Below are 26,089 nucleotides of genomic sequence, written 5' to 3' on the forward strand. Positions count from 1 at the left end.
TAAGAATGCTTGGAGGATTTATCTTAAAATACAGTTCGTAGTTTACTCGTTCTAATAATTTTTAATACTTCAATGATTTTTTTTTTCAGTTTTAAGTTAGGATTAGTTGCTAAAGATATTTTTTTTCTTTTTTACCCAAATGTATTCGATTCAATGCAAAAATGTAAAACAATTTGAAGCAAATAAATAAATGTGATCAGTTAATAATAAAACGAAAAAAAAAAACAACAAAGATGAAGAGCATTAGGCCATACCACTTATCATGTAAAAGAAATGTAATTATTATAAGAATGTTCAATAAAGACATATTTAATTTCAAAAAAAAAACGCGTCAAACGTAAACCATGCCGGTTTGCACATCATGCCATGTTGCGGTCCAACGCTGCGGCCTCCTCCACATGTGGTTCCCCCACTTTGGTGACATGTGTGTCAAATTCTTGGCCTATCGGGTTTCATGCCGGCCCCTCTTCGGGGGCCTGCTTACTACGTAGGTCCTACTCGATAGGGATAGGGTTGACAATCCTTTTGAAAAGAGTTTTGCAATTAAAAAAAAATGTAAGCAGTTTTTTATTCAGATTTTTCCAATATTTTAGAAATTTTATACCAAACATTAGTTGCATGAATCCAACCCTTTAAATTATTTGGAAACGGAAAGTTTGTCGCAACAAGTGATTGACACTTGAAGAGACGGGCGAGAAACGGTGAAGTGTGCCGTGGGAGCAGAGGGACATTCCACAAAAACGGATCATATTGCCTAATCGAAGGCATGCGCTCCCGGATCTTCCAGAATGATGAGTAAGGAATGCAGACGCAAGGACCAAGAAGTTTTATTTTACAGGCATGTTAACGCGCAAATCAGGCGTTATGGCAAAATGTTTTTGTATTGTTTGATGGTTGATATTTTTTTTTTTCATTTTATATTTAATGAAAGATTACAAAATCATGGTTTGCAACAAGTTGTTTACACCTTTTTTTTGCAATTCTGAAAACGATCTTTGAATGGAATTTTATGTCAATCATCTATGTGGTAGGTAAATTCACCGTTCGAAACGAGAAAAATGTTACTTTTCGACACAAGTGTTGAAAAGTTCAACTTTTCCATTCTATTATTTTTGGAAGCAAAAAGTAGGCCGTTCTGTTTCTCCAAAAGGACAGGAAAATTTGTCAGTTTCACAGCGGAATTGCAATAAAGGTTGTTTTTTGTATTTTTGATGGTTTATTGTCTTTTGCATTTAATACAAAAGGGTTAAAAAATAGTTATACTGCTTTATAGCAATTCCTTTTTAAATAGCTTAACCCAATAAATACGTGCTCGTAATTTTTGGTTGGCCTAACATTTGAAAATTTCGTATGAAAATTTCAAATGGCGTTTCGACCGTGGCTGGACCAAATAGCCTATATCTGAAGAATGTTTAATCGGATTTCTTGAAAAATTTACATAAAATATCTTTTGTCAAGGAGTCCCCAGTATTTGCATTAGCATTTATCTTGTTTGATTTATGTTTGTGTTTGGCTTACACAGTAAAAAATTGTGTAAATTTGGAATGTGTAATTTTGGAAGATTGAGTATTACCTCGTTTATGATGCAATTTTACCTCAATTTATAATGAAAAAGCGACATTACAACAGAATATTGGTAAAATTACACATTTTTAGAGGTAAAGTTACACATTTTTTCTAACATAAAAGATGTATCCCTTCCCAGATGTAATATTACCATGATTTTTTTTTTCTGTGTATCTTACCACCATATTTTGCCGTATTTTTTTCAATTATTTCCTCGTTTTTCACGTGTCCTGCTTAATCTAATTTGTCTTAATTCTCTTTTAACATTCCAACGCCCAAGGCTCCAAAAAAGTTGGAACGGTAACTTCAACTCAATGGTTCTCGGGCATAACTCAACCAATCAAGATTATTCTTCTTTTCAGTGATTTGTTCGGATGTCTAGATGATCCTAAAACTTTGCAGAACTTAATTTGATCAAATCTGTAATTTTGCGATCAAAAACATCGTTCCAACTTTTTTTTTCGCGTGTAAAAAAAAAATTCGCCAGAAATTCCGCGGAGGCAGTCGTTTTAAAAAAAGGTGGAACGATGTTTTCGATCGCAGAAATTACAGATTTGATCAAATCAAGTTCTGAAAAATTGTAGGATCATCTAGACATTCTTACAAATCACTGGAAACAAGAATCGTTCCGATTGGTTGAGTAAAACTCACCTTTTTGGGAGGCTTGGGCGTCCGTGTAAGTTGGACATGCGTTGGGCGTTCAAGTGTTAAATGTGTCTGAGACATGACATAAATTATTGCCTACACAGAAAAAAAAATCATGGTAATATTACATCTGAGAAGGGGTAAATCTTTTATGTCAGAAAAAAGTGTAATTTTATCTCTGAAAATGTGTAATTTTACCACTTTTCTGTTTTAATGTCATTTTTTCAGTCTAAACTGAGGTAAAATTACTTTGTAAAAGAGATAATATTGAACCTTTCAAAATTACACCTTCAAAATTTACAAAATTTTTACTGTGTACTTATTTTTTTTCTTAAAATATAGGAATGACACAATCTAAGTTTATCTCGTTTCGTAAGGGTCATCTATAAACCACGTGGGCACTTTTTTAATTCTCAGACCCCCCTCCCCACTTGTGGCCAATTGTTGATACAAGAAAGATCTTTTTGTATGGAACGTGGACAATCACCAAATCCTTTAATATGTCACCGTGTAAATTGTAAAGGGTTAACAATCCGTTGCAAATATTTCAGAATTGTTGCAAAAAATCATTGTTCCGAACCATTTTTTTTTCGAAAAACATCAAAATTTTAATGAAAATAGAAGTATAATCAACTTAAAACAAAAAAAGTCTGTTCAGTTGTTTAACAATTATTAGTTTCCAATATATTTAAGCATTAATGATTTTTCTGCGCAAATAGCGAGCACTTTGATCATTTTTAAAAATATTTAAATTTTCCCAAGGCAGTTTGGCAAAACGCAATAGTGTGATCGATAGCAATAATTTAGTGCGAAGTCCAAGTTAGTGGATATTGTTTGATTTTTTTTCTGCGCAAAAAAATCATTAATGCTAAAATATTTTGGAAACTAATAATTGTTAAACAACTGGACAAACTTTTTTTTGTTCAAATGATGATACCATGGCTTATACGCCATCAACCGAAAACTTTAATTCAATAATTTGTGATAATTGTTTCATTTTTCTCAAAGCAAGTCGGACCCTCCCCCTCTCGACTTTGACCAAAACTGAGGATACATACTCAAAATAGAATTTATACTAGCCTGAACAAAATAAATAGCTTAAAAATCTACTGGATTCTTGAATTCTTAACTTTCAAAAATTTTCAAAAATCGATTCTATTGGGCAAGCAAAGTTATTAGTCTTAAAAATTGATATTTTTCTGAGTCAACTTTGATTATGTTTTTCACTTCTTTTTTTTTTTTGTATGTAAAAATTAGTATGTAGTAATTTTTTATTGTCTCAGAATATGATATGAAACATGCAAAAAAACGGCTGTAAAAACATGAAAAACATAAACAAACATAAACTAAATAAGATGTATTAAAATACAAATACTTAAAATGAAACAAGAAATACATAAAACAAAAGAAAGCATGATTTTCGTAGAACAAAAGTTGCTAAAAATTACCTCCTGAAAACGAGAAAAACAACAATTTTCGAGCAACATTTGAAAAGGGCGCATAAGCATTTTGACAGCTGAGCAGTTCTCTAGGATTTCGGTCATTCGATTTTTTTTTTGTATTTTTTAATCCGACTGAAACTTTTTTGGTGCCTTCGGTATGCCCAAAGAAGCCATTTTGCATCATAAGTTTGTCCATATAATTTTCCATACAAATTTGGCAGCTGTCCATACAAAAATGATGTATGAAAATTCAAAAATCTGTACCTTTTGAAGGATTTTTTTGATCAATTTGGTGTCTTCGGCAAAGTTGTAGGTATGGATACGGACTACACTGTAAAAAAATAATACACGGTAAAAAATTTTTGGTGATTTTTTTTATTGAACTTTTTATTACTAAAACTTGATTTGCAAAAAAACACTTTTTTTTTTAATCAATACTGATAAATCAATACAGATTTTTTTCAAAAAATCAAAATTTTGGTTGCAAAAATTTTTCAACTTCATTTTTCGATGTAAAATCAAATTTGCAATAAAAAATTACTAGGGTGAAATTTTGATAAAGTGCACCGTTTTCAAGTTAAATCCATATTTCAGTGACTTTTTTGAAAACAGTCGCAGTTTTTCATTTTTTAAAATTAGTGCACATGTTTGCCCACTTTTGAAAAAAATATTTTTGAAAAGCTGAGAAAATTCTCTATATTTTGCTTCCTCGGACTTTGTTGATACGACCTTTAGTTGCTGAGATATTGCAATGCAAAGGTTTAAAAACAGGAAAATTGATGTTTTCTAAGTCTCACCCAAACAGCCCACCATTTTTCAATGTCGATATCTCAGCAACTAATGATCCGATTTTCATTGTTAAAATATGAAACATTTGTGAAATTTTCCGATCTTTTCGAAAACAATATTTTAATAATTTTTAAATCAAGACTAACATTTTAAAAGGGCGTAATATTGAAATTTGTTAAAAAATTGATTATATGGCGAATTTTTAGAAGCCTCTAGAGGAGGAGTTTGGTTATTATTTAAAGAAATCAAAGCCTTAAGATAATATTTTTGAATTTTTATTTTCTCAAAAATAATTAATATGTTATTGTGTATAATTAATAGTCGTTCATTTCATATAAGTTTTAAACATCGATTCATTTTTTTATATTTTTCTTCTTTTACTTTCAGAATCTGTACTCCAAGCATAACATCGTCTGATTTCGGTTCGAGGTCATCGACCTTATTTTGAGCCACCCCCTTGCAAAACCCGGCACTCATCGTTCATCACCGCGTACCAGCGAAACCAATCCATCTCGAAACCACGCCGCACCATCCCCATCATCACACAAAGTGATGATCAACGAAAGTTGCCACCTTCCAAAATAAACCTTAGACATAGATCTTACGCGCGGTTGGAAAAGCCACTTTTCCGACTGAAGTTGTTGTTGTTGTTGTGATTGCGCTGTTTTGAGAGCAAATTATGATTCGCGAACGTGGCTACCGTTACTCGGCCCATGTGGCGTTCCCGGGACCCCGAGACTGCGACGAAGAGTCGGTTTGTTTTTGTTTGTGAATGAACGCCTGAACTGGAGCGGCTGGGATAGACGGAACGGAAGCGGGTGGATCAGGCGGAAGATGTGGCCCCGGAACCGCCAATCTACCGAGACCTGTGAAAATGAGCGTTCCATCACCGCCACCGACATCGTCGTCAGTTGGGCTAAATTTAGACAACGGCATAAATTATGTAAAGTGTGCTACGGCCGACAGCGGCACCGGTGCCACAAATAACCCGTCTGCTGTTCCGTGGCCAGAACCCAGAACCGGTAGCAGAAGCAGTATTAGCATAAGTGGTCCCACCAGTGTTGAGGATCCGCAGCAACAAGCCCCCGCCGGGAGTCCCCAAAGTGGACCGAGGCGGCCAAAGTCCGGCGGCTGGATGTGGCAGCGGTGGGTCAACCCGTTGCCGTCCTTGGTGTCCTCCCTTGCCCTCGCAGCGTCCCCTTTTCAGCGGCGAACCAACGATGGCGGCGGCACCAGTGTTGCCAGCAGTGCAAATCCGTTTAATAGTGGTGCGGAAGAGGATGGCGTCCGAAAGGGCGTCCGCCACCGAAGAAGTAATCGTGAGGTGACACCCTGTGAGTGTGACGCCGGCGGTGGCGTGAAGAAACAAGATGAAGAAGAAAGGCAAGATTGGCCACCGGTTTCGCGGTGGCGCCACCGAAGTGGCGGAATCGACGTGAAGCTGGTGCTGGCCATTACGGTGCTAATTGGCGTTATTGATTACTCGGAAGGTAATTTTCTCTCTCGTATACTGTTCTCGATGAAGTCGCTGTCATGATCTCTTGTTTGAATTGTTTATATTTAAATCAAAACTCTTGACGGTATCGACAATGTCGTCACCTGGAAGATGGCAATCTAGTACAAACCCGTCAAAACACCCATAACGTCCGACAAGAGAGCATGACGGCGACGGCGATGTACTCGTGCTCATATCTTGTTTCTGTGGCGCGAACAATTACTACCACTCATCACCCCGACCTCGCTCCCCTGGGTCTGTAAATGGGATCAGAGTTGGGTGTACTTGCGTAGGGAGCGAGAAGTTGACGCGATGGTTTAATGGAACCCTCCGCTCCGATTCGTGCACTGCCTGATGGTGTCACCTGAGTGGGTGACCGAATCTTGCCGCTTGATGAAGGTCGAGAGCATTGTTTCATCTTGGCGCGCGATATTTTTAGCAGGCCTATTGTGTAGGTAGTTTTTGCGATTTCCGTAATTTTCCTGGGAAAGGACATACTTGTTATGTCCAAGTTTGCCCACAATTTGTTCTTTTTTTTTCTTTTATCAACCGCACGCGTGCATATATTTCTAACTGAAGTATTGTTATTTCGAATATTTTTTAAAATACCGCTATGAGTTACCTAAGGCAACAGTACTTTTTGTAAAAAGTATTCTTCTATAAGGAGAATTAGTCTTTTGTTGAAACTTTTTCGAGATTTTTTTTTTATTATTCTATTTATATTCTAAAGTGTTCCAAACAGATATCAACTCGGTTCGACCTACAGCTTGTAGGGGACATCGGGGACTACCATCTGAGTTTGAGAACGCTTTGGGTAAGGCAGTATAACATATTAAATAGACACTTTTACTTTAAGTGAATTTTTTAGTTGTAAATTTTTGCTCGGGGGACCCCTTAGATCCAATTTTCTGGTGAAAATTTTAACTTCCATTAGATTTAATGTGAAGACTTCCATCATTGTCATGGTTTTTCGTTCAAAGATATGAATTTTGCGTCGCATTCAATATTTTGACAAAATTCTTTCAACAAAAGCATTATAAAAAAAAGCAAAACAAACTAATGTCAAACACCCTTCAAGGCTTCGTTTTGCCATGTCTAAATGTCTATGCAAACCATGAGAAAGTGAAATTATTGACAACCGGAAGAGATTTTTTAAGCAAATAGAATCCAAGGGACCGTCGAGGAAGAGATCCGTCAAGCAAGGGAAAATATCGAGGAATGTAGATAAATGAAGTATGCAGATTGAAGGGACTGAAGAATTCATCGATAGATGGAGAATTATTGATATCGAGAAGATCGACAGCCAGAGAGTCGACTGTATTTTTTCGAAGAGATCGACAAATTTCACGAATGTTTCATGTATTTACATTGAAAATCGGACCATTAATTGCTGAGATATCGTCATTAGAAAAAGGTGGGCTGTTTGGGTGAGACTTAGAAAACTTCAATTTTCGTGTTTCTTTTTCTTTAAGCCGCTGTATCTCAGCAACCAGAGGTCCAATCTTCGATGTCTCTTAGACAATTTTATAGTAAATTTTCTGAGCTTTTCAAAAAAATATTTTTAGAAATGGTCACTCATGGTCACTATTTTTAAAAATTGAAAAACTGCAAATATTTCGCTAAAATCAAACTTTCGGTGACTATATCTTGAAAACGGAGCCCTTTATCAAAAAATCTGTAAAGTACTTTTCGATTGCAAATTCAATTTTGCATTAAAAAATATATTTTTTCGCAGCGACTGTCAAATTTCAGTTTTCTTCATATTTGGCTTTTCAGTCCGTCGAATAAAAGTAACAACCGTTTCCCTTCGTTCGACGGACTGAAAAGCCAAAAGAAGAAAACCTAAAAAATAATGTAAAACTTGTTTTTGCATGAAACTTAGATTTTTTCCAAAAATCACTATTTTTCAAAAATTCATAACTCGGCGGCAGATTTTTCGACCATGTTTCTCTATGGCTCAAAAGTTGCGAATTTTTGTCCCCTAAAACATATCAAAAAATCTCGAAAATCAAAAAAATACGTATTTTGGGAAATTAAGTTTTAGTGCTAAAAAAGTTGAGAAAAAATATGCAAATTTTTTTCCGTGTACCAATTTTTTTCTCAAAAGTCCTCAACAATACCTACAACTTTGCCGAAGACAACAAATTGATTAGGAAATTCACTCAAAAGTTACAGCTGTTTGAATATTTACATACCATTTTTGTATAGACAGCTGCCAAAATTGTATGGAGACTTTTATGGGTAAACCAATGACACAAAATAGCTTATTTGGTCATAGGGAAGGCCCCCACAAAGTTTGAGTCAAATAAAAAAATATAAATAAAATCCATTTCCGGTTTTGGTTAAGAAACGCTCAAAAAACTTTTCATTAACTTCGGTACCTTAAACCGGTGTGACATTGATAGGAATTCAATTTATTCCTTGAAGGTTTTCTTACTGGAAAAGTTTGTCTCACGATTATTATGTTTTAAACAGGTGCTGGGTTAGGCCACACAAAGTCCATGCATCTTTTTGGAGTTTTTTTTAATTTAGTCTGGGGTGACTTTGGTAGTAATAACATTTCTTGTTATAATTAGAATTAAGGTGTTAATTTGTTTGCGTCAAATGTACCATCACTAAGGTTCCTGATATTTTTTCTTAGAATAATAATCTGTGTTTACATTTTTTTGACTACGTTTATTAACTTTTTGAAAAAATACATACACATATTGGGATTTTTTTTTTTAAAGTCAGAATTTTGCCTAAAATTTGTTAAAACTGGTTTTGTTTGCAAAATTATTGATTTATAACAAATTTTTGAATTAAACTCGGTGAACGAATCAAAAATTTTCTCATTTAATACGAATTTTGTGAATGATGAACACCGCCTACTTGGGTGGATTTCATGGAAATCGGAAATTTCTTTGTCTATATTGAACCAAAACTGATACTTTTTGTAGTGAACTTGTTCAGAAAATTGTTCTCTACAATGTGTAATATGACAGAGGATTGAAAAATTAATTTTCTAGAGTCTATTAAGAAAAAAAAAAATGCGTTTTCAATGAAATAATCTATGCTATGCATTGTTAAATGCTCAAATTTGTATCCGTTGCTGTAATTGTACGACACATTATGCAAAGAATAGATTTTTATTCAGTTTTATATCAACTTGAATTCATCGATTTTCAGTGACATTTCTGTAGAAATATTCTATGAAATCTTCAAAGAAATCTTTAAAAAATCTTCAAAAAAAACCCCCCGGCGAAATATTTCAGAATTCCCCGCAAAATGTCGGGAAAGATCCTTCCTTTCATGGTGCCAAATATCAGACCTGCAGAATATTTTGTCCTCAGTTTGTTCTAACTTTTTAAGCTTTTCAAAATTTTATGAAAACTTCTTCTTGAAGTTTTGAACACGGTCAGTTTGGTTCCATGTACCATTCCGTACTTATTTAATTTTTACTCTTCATTTTGCGGAAAAATCTAAATCCTGTCAAAGTCACCCCGGTTTACGGTAGCTGTTTTTGCACCATCCTAAAAATGAGCGTAAAAAAAGTTATATTTTGCAAATAATCCTAACGTGGGATTTCGTTTAACCTACAACTTCATGCTTCAGCCAAGCCAAGGTTCAGTTTTTTGCACCACTGTAAAAGAGGGGAAAAAATAAAGATTTCGCGAGCTTAACAGTAAAAAAACCTTAATACAAAAAGTATCATTAATCCTTGTTATATTGTTACAGTTATGAAACATTCAAAAAATCAAAAAAATCTTTTAATTCTTGGCAAAATTAATTCCAAAGGATTCACGTTATTTTCCAATATGTTGTCTCGTCCCATTTGATATCAAATGCTGGAAAAGCATTAATTTGAAATATTTGAAATATTTTACGAACGAACTTCAAATTTATATTCCATTGGCCCAATTTGTAATTTATTTGAAAGGTGAAATTATAAGTAAAACAATTTGTAAAAGGTTGTGGTCCTCATCCTAAAAAAGGACAGTAACAACTGAAGTCATCAATTCTACGTCAAACCAGCAGGATCCAGATCAAAAGTGCTCCGATTTGGCTCAAATTTGGCTGGGACCTTGCCCAAAATAATTAGACCCGTTGGTTTTGTTTGGTGATTAGGATGGTTCTATCCAATATGATAGTGAAAAAAAAATTCAACGATTTTCGCAAATAAAACTTTTTTTTGAATGTTTATCTCCAGTTAGACGTTAGATACGTTAAAACTTCTAAGACATTTTAAAAGAATAGCTGATTACACTAACAGATAAAATGAGAACTTTGTTTGCTGATTTGAAGGTTTTGGGACCTAAGAGCTTACAGCTGAACATATTTTTTTTTGTGATTTTCAGGATGGTTCACTTCCAAAAATTGTAAATATCCGTCAATTTTATCTGACATACCGGGTTTTCAACACGTCAAATTATAAGTAAAATTGAAGAAACCTGGATCAAAAATTACCAAGCGTTGAAAATTATCCTAGACTTAGAGATAGAGTTCTTTATCAAAAAAGTAAGATGAAGTAACAAAATCCAATAAATTTTAATTAAATTTTTGTTTAAATATTACGCTATCATTCCCAACTAATGAGCAGCTATAATGAAATCATTACCAAACGGGCCACAGAAGTCAGGCTAACTTCACATTTGAGAAAGTGCAAATTGCAGCGGAGGCGCTTTCGTGTCGCCAATGCAATGCTGAGCTGGAAAAAACAAGTGCATAAATCAATGTTCTTCTGATGATCGAGCGATGCTGAATGAACTCTCGCGCTAGTGTTAGCTGGACTTTGCTTCAGTTGGAAACGGGAGGAGGAGAGGAGGTGGCGAATGTGACAGCGTATTACTAATGATGTTTACAGTTGCTTGGGAAATTTTTTGAAAAATGATGGTCACGGGACGAAATCCTTGAAATGTGTGGGAAGTTGATCGCACTGATCGAGTTACACTTCTGGAGTTTGCTTTTCAAGCTATGAAATTGAGTTATGATTGATTAAGGCTGGTTTGTTGAGCATGCTTAGAATTGCTTAATTTGTGAGTGATATTTTTGCTTAGATTCAATTAACTCGTAGACTTTTCACAGCTCAACCTATTTCGAGATAAAATAAAACCATAAATAAATTACACTATCTAGTTTCCACGACTGCAAAGCCATCTAGCAAACAAAATTGCTTGAAAACAGTCACAATTTGCCATTCACCGGACAGGGACTGGTTTTAGTACATGATCTTCGACGTTTGCTGTGAATAAATTTGTAGTAATTAAAAAAGTCATGTTTTACCAAGAGGTTGCCACTGGGGAGCTGTTTCAATTTGCTCTCAGTCGGTGTCAACTTTCTCAAACGCGCTCTATTAGGGTGATACTGGGTAGTCACATTCGTTCCGCTCCGTTGTAGATGTTGACACAAGTTTAATTCCACAGGGCAGACAATGAACTTTAATTGGTGTTCAAACATCGTATTTCAACCCCGTCATCGTCGTAATAGTCGTACGGTAACGGTCGGACAAGTGATCCCGCGGGGGTCTATAAAGATCTCACCTCACTTAAGAAGACGGGAGAGAGAGGAAGAAAAAAAAACAAATACAAATATCAAGAAGAAGCTGCAGTCGCGACACCTAGCGGGGCAATACAGGCAGTAAATAATAAGTTGTTTTCCTGGGCAATAACAATCTGGCACGGAATCTGTTGAAAGTCGGTGAACGTCGACCGGGGGTCGTAGGGGGACGTCCTCATCGTCAACCGGTACCACCCCCTTGGTCCTCTGCCGCTGGTCTCGCGTTTGTCATAAACTAGGTAAATAAACTGGTGAATATTACGGCAACGGATCGCGTAATCTCTTCTGCCAAGTCTCGTCCCCTGCGTGTATGGTTTGGCGGTCAAATTAACCCTCAGCCTGCTCATCTTATCTATCTCTAAGCAAATTTGTAACAATTTTGTTAACAATGACTGGTATCAGAGATTTTTGTGAATATAATTTCAGTTAGTTTATGTCTGAGCAATTCCTCTCGAAATCAGTCGATTCATGAATTTCGGCATAATCACAAAAAGTTGATGCAAATTTAGTGTACGTTTTTTTTGTGATTCAAACTTTATTTAAATATTTTAAACGAAAAAAAAACAGCTGAGGGTTACCCGAAACCACTCACGCCTAATTCTGCACAATAATGCGTCGCGCGCGCCGCCGCCACTGCTGTCAGTCGTTGCACTTTGCAGCGCAGGGAATGCCCCCTGTTCCAGCACAGCCAACTGGATGCACTTTACCGGAATGCCGGCGAAATATCGGCCGTACCACCTCCAGAAGGAGGTTGGGTCTTCAAGAAATTGAAAGGCCTAAAGGAATAGCGCGTAAAGGGGGGGAAAAATGAAGAAAAAAAACCAAGCAGGCAGGTCGCCAGGCCGCGTCAAGCAAAATAATTAAAATCATAAAAAAGTGTAAACCACGAATTCCCCTTCCCTTCCCGGTCGTCGTCGTCGCGGCTTGGTTTGGCGAGTCGGCACACATACAGTACGGGAGTAACAAAAACTGTTATTAAACTCTTATGCAAAAATGGATTTTTCAAGAAGATTCCATAACATTTTTTGTTATTTTAACAGTATTTGTTATTGAAACGGCATGAATTTTGTTATTACCGTCTGCCCGGGCAAGCCATTTTGCACCACGAGTTCTTTTATTTTTTGAACGTTTATAAAAAATTTCTAATCTTTGTGATGCCTTCGGGATGGTTGTTGGTTTGTTACAACAGCTCGGGAAAATGGTAATATTTAAAAACAACCCAATTGATTTTAAAAACGAACAATTTGGGAAAAAGTTACTATAATAAATTTGCATTACCGAAGTCTGGATAAATTTAGAAATATTGAAAACTTTTTGAGAAGAAATTTGTCAACAAATAAGACATACATTATTACACAAATCGAGAGTTTTTTTTAAGGTCCTATAAGCTATTGTGCTTCATATTTTTATAGGACCTATACAACAAAAAAAAAACTCTAGAAATAGTACCTACTTTCTTCAAGAAAAAAAGAGGCGAAGCTCCTCAAATTTCCAACTAAACTTTTTTATTCAATGTCGGCGTGCACTTATTGTTCTTCATCGTCACTTCTCAAAGCCTACTAACTAGTTCCTGCATTCGATTCGAAGTCATAGCTACTTTTAGGTTAAAAAAAACTTTTAAAAAACACTAGATTATTCAGTTTATTTTCGTGTTTGTTTATGCATTTTAAGAATACTTCTTGAAATACTTTGAAAATCGTAGATTTAGTTTCTGAGATGCAGCCTCACAAAAAATTCGAATCGATGAAAATATCTTTTTCGAAGTGTCACCTAATGAGCCCGTAATTTTTAACTGATCGTTACTCGGAAAGTTTCAGATCGACTTCCAATGTAAAAAAAAGAAAATATTGCGAAATTTTGATATCTTTTCAATATTTATATTTAATATTTTTTTTAAATATTTCAAAAACTGAAGAATTGTGGTCTTAACTCTGAAATTACTAAAATTATCTATTTGGAGTAGAGCGTCCAATTTCCCGGGAATACCCAGGATAACCTAACAAAAAATATTACCTGTTTCCCGGGAATTCCCGAAATTCAAAGCGCAAGTATATATTTTCCAAACTTTTTTGCGTTAATGTTTTCAAAAATAAAAAATAATAATGGGAGAACTAATTAGTTATTTTTTAAAGAGAGAAAATTGCAGGATTTTTTTTCAGCCTTTTAAAAAATATATTTTTAGTGGTGCTTTTCTTTCATGGAGTAATTTGTAAATGCAAAAGCTAAAAGAAATCGAAAATGTATACTTAAAAGTAGCTTTTACATAAAATCTGTACACTTCATAAAAAAATCAATAAATAAATATAAAGTACTTTTCGATTGCAAATTCAATTTTGCCTAAATATTTATTTGTCCGGGTTAACGATATTTTTCAAATAACACGATTAAAAAATAAATGAATTGAAATGCAAATACAACAAGATTTGGCACCATCACGCACTATAACTCAGAAGAGGTCTAGAGTTTTTTTTTTTAAAGGTTCAATAAACCAAATTTCCAGTTTTTGCTTTTTGGGTGTTTTTGAAACCGCCTTGAGACAGGGGTATTAAAAAACACACAAAAAGCAAAAACTTAAAATTTGGTTTATTGGACTTTTTCAAAAAAACACTCCAGAAGTCTTTTTGAACATAAAAAAAAATAAAAAAATTGTTGTTTTTTGGGAACTAAACTATAAACGATAAAAAGTAAAATTAAAAAATCTTTTTCTTGTTCCGGTTTACCGTTTACAAACTGGGCGAAGACACTAAATGCCTTCTTTTAACATAGGAAATGCATGGACAAAGTTCCATCCAAATAAAAAAAAAATACAAAGAAAAGTCGATTTGCGAAATCGTAGAGACAAATTTGGAAATAAAATGGTTTATGAAAAATAGTAATAATTTTTTTTGTCCGATGCTGTATTTTAGTTACCGTAAGTTTATTCTTAAAAATAAAATAATAGATAAACGTTTTTCAGGTATACTGAGGCATATGAAAGTTTTATTTTTGTACAAAAATAACACGTCCTGTTTGATGTTACTCAGAATTGGTTTTTGATTCAAACTTTGTTTTGAATTTTAATTGTTAAAACTTTGGCTTTCATCTGAAATTCATTGAAATTATGTTTATAAACATTAAAAATAAAAACAGATTCAGAAAAGTACTCTTGCTCTTGCTAATTGTAGGTTAATAAAGGGAGATTGTTGAAAAAAAAAAACAAGTTTGGATTTAAAATATTAGTTAGGCTATTGAAAATATTTTTAAATTTTATGTCGCCCCTCTTCAAAATTGGTTTGTAAATTTGGGGGACAATTTTTTTCATAAAACTGGAAAATTTCAAATGAAAGTTGGAGTCTCATCAACTGAAAACAATCTTAAATGTCTTTTTTTGCATTGATAATGATATTTAGCTTGTTTGGGCTTGTATAAAAATATGTTGAACTTTTATGAAATTACAATGTTCAGCACTTTTTGGTGTTTTATTTTTAAATGTCTGTGCATTTCTGTGCATTTGCCTAAAATTCAAATGTATTAATTTACAATCATGAAAATCTAGCAAAAAATGTGAAAACTAACGAAATAAGTTTCGGTTGGAGTTTTTAAAATATTATTTTAATGAAGTTTTTTGGAAATGTTTGTAACAAGCTCAAATGTCTGTGAAACACAAATAAATCTGCGCACCTCGTTTCTCACAAAAATAAAATTTTCGTCAATACTTACAAATTTTTGAAACTTATATTTGCAAAACAACTGATGTATATTGCATTTTACAACATTTTTTTCATTCAAATGTTGAAACCATGACCATGGCTTTTGATATAAGAACTACTAATCCAGATTTACCCGTGTCCCAAGAGGGCATTTTGCATCATTAGATCGTCCAACAAGTCTCCATAAAATTAGCAAAGTTGTGGGTTATGAAGAGGATAATTTATATAATTATAATTACACGCTTGGTAAATTATCTTTTTTCAACTCCTAGGTGAAATTCCAAAAAACTTGTATGACCTTGTCATTTAATTGTTTAAATTATAATGTGTTGAAGTATTTGTTATTCACAAAACTTTTGTCACGGAGATATCTTTTTTTTAAATTCATTATTATGAAAAAATACAACCCGAGCAGTCGGAAATAACTTGGGAATAACATTTTTTGATATTTGAAAATACTAGGTCAATAACATATTTTGTTATCTATACCAAGATTTGTTATTCGTCGTTATGATTTTTTTGTTATTGGATTGTTATTGTTATAACAGACCAATCACATTTTTAGTTATTCTTCGAACAAATCTCTGTTATTATTTTTTGTTATTTTAACAACTAATCCGATCATCACAATAACAATTGGCGGTATTTTTCCATAACAAAAAAATGTTATTTCCAAGTTGTTTTGGATTTCAACCAATATCAGACCAATAACAAATTTTGTTATGATAACATAAACTGTTATTAAACTCTTATGCAAAAATTGGATTTTCAAGAAGATTCCATAACACTTTCTGTTATTTTAACAGTATTTGTTATTGAAATGGCATGAATTCTGTTATTACCGTCTGCCCGGGAATTTGCAGACTTAAATTTTACAAGCAAAATCACATGCTTTTAAAATCCTAGTGTAATGATTGCCAATTTGTGATAATATTGTTTTCAAATAGTAGTGAAAATTTTGTACAATTTTTCTTCAAAAACCTATCATTTAGTAAATATTTCAAAATTCTTTTAGTCTTACAACTGAATGGTCAAATTTTAAATAAAACCTCTATTATTGAACATTTGAGCAAAATATGACTTTTTCTCGTAAGTGTCAGTTTGGCCATTACTTTGCCTTTTTATCCATTTGTACAAGCCAACCTGACTTGAAACGTGGCAATAAAAAGACTTCTTATGACGTGCACCAAACTTCCAACGGATCTCTCCCTCTCGATTGGACAGAGTTGCCGGCCATCCAGATGAGGGGGCGGACTTGGTGTCTTCTCATCGTCGTCGTCGTCGTCGTATTACATCACCGGATCAACAGCGCCACGGTCAGTGGCCAAGGGTTCCCCTGGACGTTGCTTCACGGTGGCGTAGGGTTTCGAATGTTTGGCTTTCGCGGGCGCGGGATTCTTGTGATTTATACCCTTAAACGCATTATTTATAGCGTGTTTTTCGTAAGTAATAAGTAAATAAAGTGTGGTGGCTGTGTGCAAGCGGTGATTCATTACTTTGTTGCCAGAATAATGAAGCAGCGCCTCTTCTGTGCAGAACGCAGAACCTGCTGCAACTTTGTGGGCCATTATACAAATTGCAGAGAGAGAAAAAAAAAAATCACTCTGGCAAGTAATTTGCGCAAACGATGCCAGTACCTTGGTCGTCCTTGTCACCAGGATTACTATTATCCCTTCCCCGGGGGCCTACACAAGAACTCTCACTTGAACACGAAACCGAACCTGCCTCAACACTCTCGCACACTGCTCGGAAGCCCTGCAGGGCCTGAATATTGCCCTAATTTCTGATTCTCACACAGAGGCTGACTTTTTCCAACCCTTTTTTTTTCGCTTCGCACAAGAGATGCAGAAGGGCAGCAAGGGCTCGAAACTGAAGAGAGAAAAAAAAAACACCAGAAATATCTGGTTCAGTGGGGAAAAACGACGAAAAACCTAGATTCCCGGCCGGCCCTGGGAGGACGGACGGGCGGGGAAGCGGGCGCACTTCCGGGCAAAGTCATCACCGCGCCACACCGTCTTGGGCTGTTTGAAAAATGAAAATGAGAATTTCTTCCTTTTCTGCTTCAAAGAACTTGTGTGTGTGTGTGTGTGTTGTGTCCTAGGAGGCCATGCTAGGATAGAATGCACTTTCGCCGCAAGGATGTTCCACACAACCGGGGAGAGGAAATCTTGGCCCTTGCCAAGAAACCGCCCATCAGAATTAATGTCAGTGGTGTTGGGTTGGGTTCAAAGGAAAACCGGAAAAGCGCCAGTGGCGTGCTTTGGAAAAAAGTTAAGAAGGATAAAATTGTGTTGAAAAAAATAAACAGGAACGTTGGTTGACAAATTATAACCAATGAAAGTGAAAAAAAAATATTTTAGTTAGGAAAAAGCATTTCCCAAAAATAATATTTTATTAGCTTTTATTAGATAACATTGTAAACGATTATTTTGATATTCTAAATCAAACTGGGCACATAAAATAATGTTTTTAATTTATATTACACAGATCAAAGAAGAAGAATTTACAGTTGTACAACCATAGTTTTAGCTTTCATTTAAAATTTAAAGTCAAAGGTTAAAGTTGGAATAATTTTATTCATTTATTTTTTGCTCTTTTTGCCTTCGACATTAGCAGATGGACAAAGGCTTCATGTAAAATTTGTACCTCCCTAAATGGTTTGTAAAACAAAATAACAACAAAAAAAAAAACAAAAACCACTTAATCCACAGATACAATCAAATGGAACATAAAACACAAGTATGTATTAAGAACAGAAAACAGTAAAAAAACAAATTTTAAAAGTGGATTGCTCTAAATCAACGATTGGACAAAGAATAAAGTACACAAGATAAATAGGATAAAATTACTTAATCTTGAGAATATTTTATCATTCAAATTTGATAGTTATAAAAAATCTAAAAAGCCGCTTTGTGATATTTTTGGAATCGTTTTTAAAGAGCCCAACATTTTTTATGATTTTGTATAGGATTTGTGCAGCAATGTTTTCAAGTCCAAGGCTTAAAAAAATTATTTAAATTTACGGATTAAATCATTAAACGACATAATTATTTCATATTGTAATACGATTTAAACTTTTAAACGATATATTTAATTTGTTTAATTTAATTCAACTTGTAAACGATATAATAATTTGCTAATAATTTATCAAAATGAATCCCAATGAATTTAAATATAAAAAATTGCAAGAATATGTCTTTGATTATTCCTTCAAACCTTGTTGAATTGCAATTTTTGTAAAAAATAATCATTCGTATCATAATTCAAAAATCTTTTTTTTAGAAAGTTTCTCTGTTTGGAAAAAGTTTTAAAAACATGGTTTAATATTTTATTATTGTTTTACGTTACAAAAAAAACAGGTAAAAAATAAAAAAAGAAATTTTAAATAAATTGAGATTGTCTCATCAAGATGTGAGCAAACACTTTGTTTAATATTTTGAAAAAAAAAGTTTTTAAAAAAGCTTTCAAGGCCATACCACAAAAATAAGGACTGAAACATATTTATACATCTAGAAGTTGATATTGTTATAAAGACGATTGATTTGTATGGTACTTTCCAAATATTACACGGAGAAAAAAGAGTTCCTAAAATCGTGAACAAGCGTTCATGAATTTGGGAACCACGAACAAAGTGTTCAAATTTCATGGTACGTTTTTCAAAATCGTACCATGAGAGCAATTCTCTACGAAATCGGTCTTTTTTCTTCAATTTTAATTTTTGTATTTTTTAATCCGGCTGAAACTTTTTTGGTGCCTTCGGTATGCCCAAAGAAGCCATTTTGCATCATTAGTTTGTCCATATAATTTTCCATACAAATTTGGCAGCTGTCCATACAAAAATGATGTATGAAAATTCAAAAATCTGTATCTTTTGAAGGAATTTTTTGATCGATTTGGTGTCTTCGGCAAAGTTGTAGGTATGGATACGGACTACACTGGAAAAAATAATACACGGTAAAAAAAAATTTGGTGATATTTTTATTTAACTTTTTATCACTAAAACTTGATTTACAAAAAAACACTATTTTTAATTTTTTTTATTTTTTGATATGTTTTAGAAGACATAAAATGCCAACTTTTCAGAAATTTCCAGGTTGTGCAAAAAATCACTGACCGAGTTATGAATTTTTTAATCAATACTGATTTTTTCAAAAAATCGAAATTTTGGTCGTAAAAATTTTTCAACTTCATTTTTCGATGTAAAATCAAATTTGCAATCAAAAAGTACTTTACTAAAATTATGATAAAGTGCACCGTTTTCAAGTTATAGCCATATTTAAGTGACTTTTTTGAAAATAGTCGCAGTTTTTCATTTTTTTAAATTAGTGCACATGTTTGCCCAGTTTTGAAAAAAAATATTTTTGAAAAGCTGAGAAAATTCTCTATATTTTGCTTATTCGGACTATGTTGATACGACCTTTAGTTGCTGAGATATTGCAATGCAAAGGTTTAAAAACAGGAAAATTGATGTTTTCTAAGTTTCACCCAAACAACCCACCATTTTCTATCGTCAATATATCAGCAACAAATGGTCCGATTTTCAATGTTAATATATGAAACAATTGTGAAATTTTCCGATCTTTTCGAAAAAAATATTTTTGGAATTTTCAAATCAAGACAAACATTTTAAAAGGGCGTAATATTGAATGTTTGGCCTTTGTGAAATGTTAGTCTTGATTTGAAAATTCCAAAATATTTTTCGAAGAGATCGGAAAATTTCACAAATGTTTCATATATTAACATTGAAAATCGGACCATTAGTTGCTGAGATATTGACGATAGAAAATGGTGGGTTGTTTGGGTGAAACTTAGAAAACATCAATTTTCCTGTTTTAAACCTTTGCATTGCAATATCTCAGCAACTAAAGGTCGTATCAACAAAGTCCAAATAAGCAAAATATAGAGAATTTTCTCAGCTTTTCAAAATATTTTTCAAAACTGGGCAAACATGTGCACTAATTTAAAAATGAAAACTGCGACTATTTTCAAAAAGTCACTTAAATATGGCTATAACTTGAAAACGGTGCACTTTATCAAAATTTCAGTAAAGTACTTTTTGATTGCAAATTTGATTTTACATCGAAAATGAAGTTGAAAAATTTTACGACCAAAATTTCGATTTTTGAAAAATCAGTATTGATTAAAATTCATAACTCGGTCAGTGATTTTTGCACAACCTGAAATTTCTGAAAAGTTGGCATTTTATGCCTTCTAAAACATATCAAAAATAAAAAATTAAAAATAGTGTTTTTGTAAATCAAGTTTTAGTGATAAAAGTTAAATAAAAAATCACCAAATTTTACCGTGTATTATTTTTTCCAGTGTAGTCCGTATCCATACCTACAACTTTGCCGAAGAATCGATCAAATTCCTTCAAAAGATACAGATTTTTGAATTTTCATACATCATTTTTGTATGGACAGCTGCCGAATTTGTATGGAAAATTATATGGACAAACTAATGATGCAAAATGGCTTCTTTGGGCATACCGAAGGCACCAAAAAAGTTTCAGTCGGATTAAAAAATACAAAAAAAATCGAATGACCGAAATCCTAGAGAACTGCTCATGAGATTTGAACACTTTGTTCGAGGTTCTCATTTTCATGAACGCTTGTTCACGATTTTGGGAACTCTTTTTTCTCCGTGTACATTAAACATGCAAAATAACTTAATTTGAATTGTCCCTATAACAACCTACAACTTTATCGAAGCAAGTTGAACGTTTGAAATTGTCCTTAAACTTTGCCGAAGACACTAAATCGATCAGAAAGTCTCTTCTCAAGATAAAGAATTTAATGAGCAGTTCTCTACGAAATCGATCATTCTTTTTTAATTTTTGTATTTTTTAATTTTTTAATCAGGCTGAAACCTTTTTGGTGCCTTCGGTATACTCAAAGAAGGCATTTTGCATCATTAGTTTGTCCATATAATTTTCCATACAAATTTGGCAGCTGTCCATACAAAATTGATGTATGAAAATTCAAAAATTTGTACCTTTTGAAGGAAATTTTTGATCGATCGATTTGGTGTCTTCAGCAAAGTTGTAGGAATGGATAAGGACTACACTAAAAAAGATGGTACACGGTAAAAAAATTGGGTGATTTTTATTTTCACTTTTTGTCACTTGAACTTGATTTGCAAAAAAAAAACTATTTTTGTTTGTTTTTTTTTTTTTTGATATGTTTTAGAGGACATCAAATGCCAACTTTTCAGAAATTTCCAGGTTGTGCAAAAAATTATTGACCGAGTTATAATTTTTTAAATGAATACAGATTTTTTCAAAAAATTGAAATATTGGTCGCAACAATTTTTCAACTTCATTTTTCGATTTAAAATCAAATTTTAAATCAAAAAGTACTTCAATGAAATTTTGATAAAGGCCACTGTTTTCAAGTTATAGCCATCTTTGGGTAACTTTTTTGAAAAAAGTCTCAGTATTTTTTTTTAATTAGTGCACATGTTTGCCTACTTTTGAAAAAAAATATTTTTGAAGAGCTGAGAAAATTCTCTATATTTTGCATTTTTGAACTTTGTTGATACGACCTTTAGTTGCTGAGATATTTCCATGCAAAGGTTTAAAAACCGGAAAATTGATGTTTTCTAGGTCTCATCCAAACAACTCACCATTTTCTAATGTCGATATTTCAGCAACTAATGGTCCGATTTGCAATGTTAAAATATGAAACATTCGTGAAATTTTTCGATCTTTTCAAAAACTATATTTTCAAAAATTTTAAAACAAGACTAACATTTCAAAAGAGCGTAATTAATTTGTTTGATGTTTTTGTAACTTGGTCCATTAGTTGCTGAGATATCGACGTTATAAAATGGTGGGTTCTTGGGTGAGACTTAGAAAACATCAATTTTCCTGTTTTTTAAACCTTTGCATGGCAATATCTCAGCAACTAAAGGTCCTATTAAAAGAAAGGTCGTATCGACAAAGTCCAAAAAGCCAAGTATACAGAAATTTCTCAGCTTTTCAAAAATATTTTTCCAAATGAAAAACTGCGACTATTTTCAAAAAAGTTACCTAACGCTGGCTTTAACTTGAAAACGGTGCACTTTTTCAAAATTTCACAAAAGTACTTTTTGATTGCAAATTTGATTTTACATTGAAAAATGTAGTTGAAAATGTTTGCGACCAATATTTCGATTTTTTGAAAGAAATCTGTATTCATTTTATCGTTCTTAACTCGGCCAATGATTTTTTTAACAACCAGGAAATTTCTGAAAAGTTGGCATTTGATGTCCCCTACAACACATAAAAAAAACAAAAATAAAAATAGTGTTTTTTTGCAAATCATGTTTTAGTGACAAAAAGTGAATTAAAAAATCACACATTTTTTTCCGTAAATATTTTTTTTAATGTAGCCCTTATCCATACCTACAACTTTGCCGAAGACACCAAATCGATCAAAAAATTCCTTCAAAAGATCAGATTTTTGAATTTTCATACATCATTTTTGTATGGACAGCTGCCAAATTTGTATGGAAAATTATATGAACGAACCAATGATGCAAAATGGCTTCTCTTGGTATACCGAAGGCACGAAAAAAGTTTCAGCCTGATTAAAAAATACAAATGAAATCGAATTACCGAAATCTGAGAGAATTGCTCTAATGCATTTGCTCCCAAAATTGTATGGAGACTTGTATGGAAAACAAATGATGCAAAATTGCCCCTTTTGCAAAGGGAATGCATGAACAAAGTTTCATCCAAATAAAAAAAAAAAGAAAATTTAAAACCACGAAAAAATTGCGAAATCGTAGAGAGCTACTCTTTGTCTCTATTAACGAGGTTAAAATATTTGAAAATGTACTGGATGACTTGAACATTTAAGATTTTTCAAGCGAGTTTTGAGATTGCAAAAGCCAGAAGAGAAAAAAATCTTGTTTAATTTTTCCCCTTTTAGTTTTGGAGGTACAAAGGTAAAAAATACTGAATCAGATTTACTTTCAACAGATTAGTTCAACGTTCAATTGTTTTTACTTTGATATTATTTTCCCAATTCTTATATTTTCAAACTACGTCCTTTTTTTCTCAAACTTTCCCCACGTGGATTACAACACATGTTCTACTAGCTGTTTCCAACCCCCTTTTTGGCCTTTCATGGCTGCACATGAAAGACATTCTCGTTCCGGTGAGCCCAACCCAACTTCTTCCGAGTTGCGGCTGTCGTGGTTCAGCATAGTAAATCAGCGGTTGAAAAGAAAAGTGTCATGATCTAACCACTTTCCGTTCCTCCACTAGTGCCCTGTTAGTTGCAACAAAAAAAAAGTCCTAGGTTAGCTCTGTTGGGAAATTCCCAACGCTAGGGAAAATCCCCCACCAGTGAAAGCAGCCAGATAAAATCTCAATCTAAATTCTCATTATCCCTGCCAGCAGCTACATCGGTGCAAGAAATCACTCGCCGGAACGACGTGTGAAATGTTATCAAATCTCTTTTGCAAACTGGCGTGTGTGTGTGTGTGAATTGTAAGGGTAGTTTTTATTGCCCTACCGCCCCACGGTTGGGACTTTTCCCCCGCGAGACGATTGATTTGAATTCGTCCTGACTGGGACGAGAGTGTAAAGTGGAGTGGTATTTATAGAGCTTCGGTGAAATTCATTCATCCTTTCTACCCCAGTGGAACACGTTTCTGCACTTTTCGATATTCCGAGACTTTACACTACAACTGAAGTCGGTGCTTGAAGAGGGGAATGCAGGAGTACGGCAACTGCAGACTTTCGATTCATGTGTGTTATGCATTTCACACTTACTGTTTTTTTTTTTCACGTTGTGTGTCTCACGTGGATTTCCTAATAAAAAGGGTGGGAAAAATGGGAATTATTTGAAATAGTAAAAACTTTTTAAACCACCCCTTATACATTAAAAAATAATTCGAACTATAAGAATTGAAACTGAAAGCTTCATAATGCTCATTTTACCCCACTCTCCGAAATACCCAACCAATCAACCCCTCGATGGCATATCGTCGTAATCGAGGAAGCAATTTGCAGCGATGTGCAATTTCCGAGATGTTTGATTCTCGATTTTTTGTGTGTGCTGTTCTGCTGTGCACATCAAGCGCAACTAGAAGCTTAAAAGTTGCATCGTATCGACGAACGCTACAGGGCAGAAGTCGCCGGTGACGGTGGCGGATGATGATTTGGATGGCAGATTTGTGTAGTTGTCGGTGACCCGGTTGCGGATTGCTGTAAAATGCATTCGACTGTTGCGCTAGTCAGTTAAACTAACTTTTGGTTGGTGTGGAAGATTGGCAGTTTTGAATTTGCCTATTTTGAGCTGGAATTGATTTGTGGAAATGGGATGTGTGTCACTGAAGCGCGGATTTTCGTAGGTAGATGACCTAGTTTGAAAACGAAATTGTGTTGAAGCCGAGTCAGAATCGGACATAAAACAATAAATAGATTTGATATTTTTAAATTTTAACAAGTATTTTGTAAACAATTTTTCAATGGTTTTTTATGTAAGTTGACAGCAGCAATGGAAGAATCATCATCAAAAGAAAATCATTGAACGTTCATCATGAGACAAAATCCGATGGGAACATGGCTTTTCGCTCTCGCGCACGAATGATCGATAAAAGGAATCTAAAAAAATCGCCTCCTCTCTTTTTCGCGGGTGAAGAAAGTTCGCAAGCGAAATTGTTTGTTTTGCGATTATTCCATCACTGGTTGACGGATAAAGACTTATAGAGGACTTTTAAAAAACATTTTTCACAAAATAATTTTAAATACAATTTTTTGAAAAAATACATACATACAATACATACATTTTTGAAAACCTTGGCTTTGAGGATTTTACTTGATTTGCCAAAGCTTAAAAAATTGTGTAAATTTTGTAAAATACTGAAAGAGAAGATTTAAAAACTAACGAAAAACGTCAATTATTAAAAGTGTCAATCGTTATTAGAGTCTATATAACAGGCTTGATTCTACAAAAAACCTAGATAACGTATATGAAAATATCATGAACTAATGAAGAAAATTGAATAAATTTAAAAAAGTTTTTCGTTGAGGAAAGTTGCATAAAATAACCTCCAAAAATGATCCCGAGAAATATTTAAAAAAATGATATTACCTAAAAAGTGCCTTAAACATTTAATTTTTTTTCAAAAAATTTGAGGAATCCTTAAGGGATTACATACATGTAAATCGGCAAAATTTTCAGAGGTTGGTATTTATGAGCACACACTTAAACTTTTTTTTTAATTCTGTTTTCAGGGCATGTTCATCAATAAGCAAAACAAATTTGAAGACATTTGATTGTATCATTGCAGAGATATAGCTATTTGAGGTTAGCAGTTTCAAAAAACGGGTGCTACGATATCTCAACACTGCTTGGACCAAATCGGCTCAAAATTTTGGTGAAGACTCGTTAGAGTGGTTCTGTGTGCATGACGAAGGCCGATTTTTAAAAAAGCTTATTTAAAAAAAGATAGAAATATTTTTTCTATTTTTATTTAAAAATTTTTAAGTTTTTGATTTTTGCATTTTGAAAAAAAGAAAAATTCAAAAAATGGACTTCATCACGCACACGGAATATGTCTTGAGAGTCTTCACCCCAAATTTTAGACAAATTGGTCATCTCGAGATATCGTGGCACCCGTAAATCAACTCGTTGTTTAGAGAAAAATGCTCACAAAGTTTGACAGTTCGTTTTGCGCATGGCAAACTTTTAAGCTTAAAGCGCCTGTAACTTACTTGAATCATGAAATATCTTCATGAATTTTTCAGGAATGATTGGAAATCATCAATGGATTTAATAAATATTCTGTAATATGAAATTATGTAATTTTCTACATGTATGTAACACCTTAACAATCGGACGGTCGATTACGATTATATATATTTTTTGTATTTTTTAATTTAGCTCAACCTTTATAGAGGGCCTTTCCGATGACCAAAGAAGCTATGTTGTGTC

General features: G+C 33.6%; 1 protein-coding gene across 2 annotated transcripts in view; it reads left to right on the forward strand.

The window, feature by feature from the left end:
* LOC6042011 overlaps nucleotides 1-26,089 on the forward strand; it is a 152,695-nt gene that overhangs the window by 16,329 nt on the left and 110,277 nt on the right. For both annotated transcript variants that reach the window (XM_038259484.1, XM_038259485.1), the window contains exon 2: nucleotides 4,830-5,932. In XM_038259484.1, coding sequence (XP_038115412.1) covers nucleotides 5,317-5,932 — 616 coding nt within the window. In that variant the 5' untranslated portion in view covers nucleotides 4,830-5,316. The remainder of the gene's footprint in view (nucleotides 1-4,829; nucleotides 5,933-26,089) is intronic.

The sequence above is a fragment of the Culex quinquefasciatus genome, chromosome 3 (genome assembly GCF_015732765.1).
Source record: "Culex quinquefasciatus strain JHB chromosome 3, VPISU_Cqui_1.0_pri_paternal, whole genome shotgun sequence".
Lineage (NCBI taxonomy): Eukaryota > Metazoa > Arthropoda > Insecta > Diptera > Culicidae > Culex > Culex quinquefasciatus.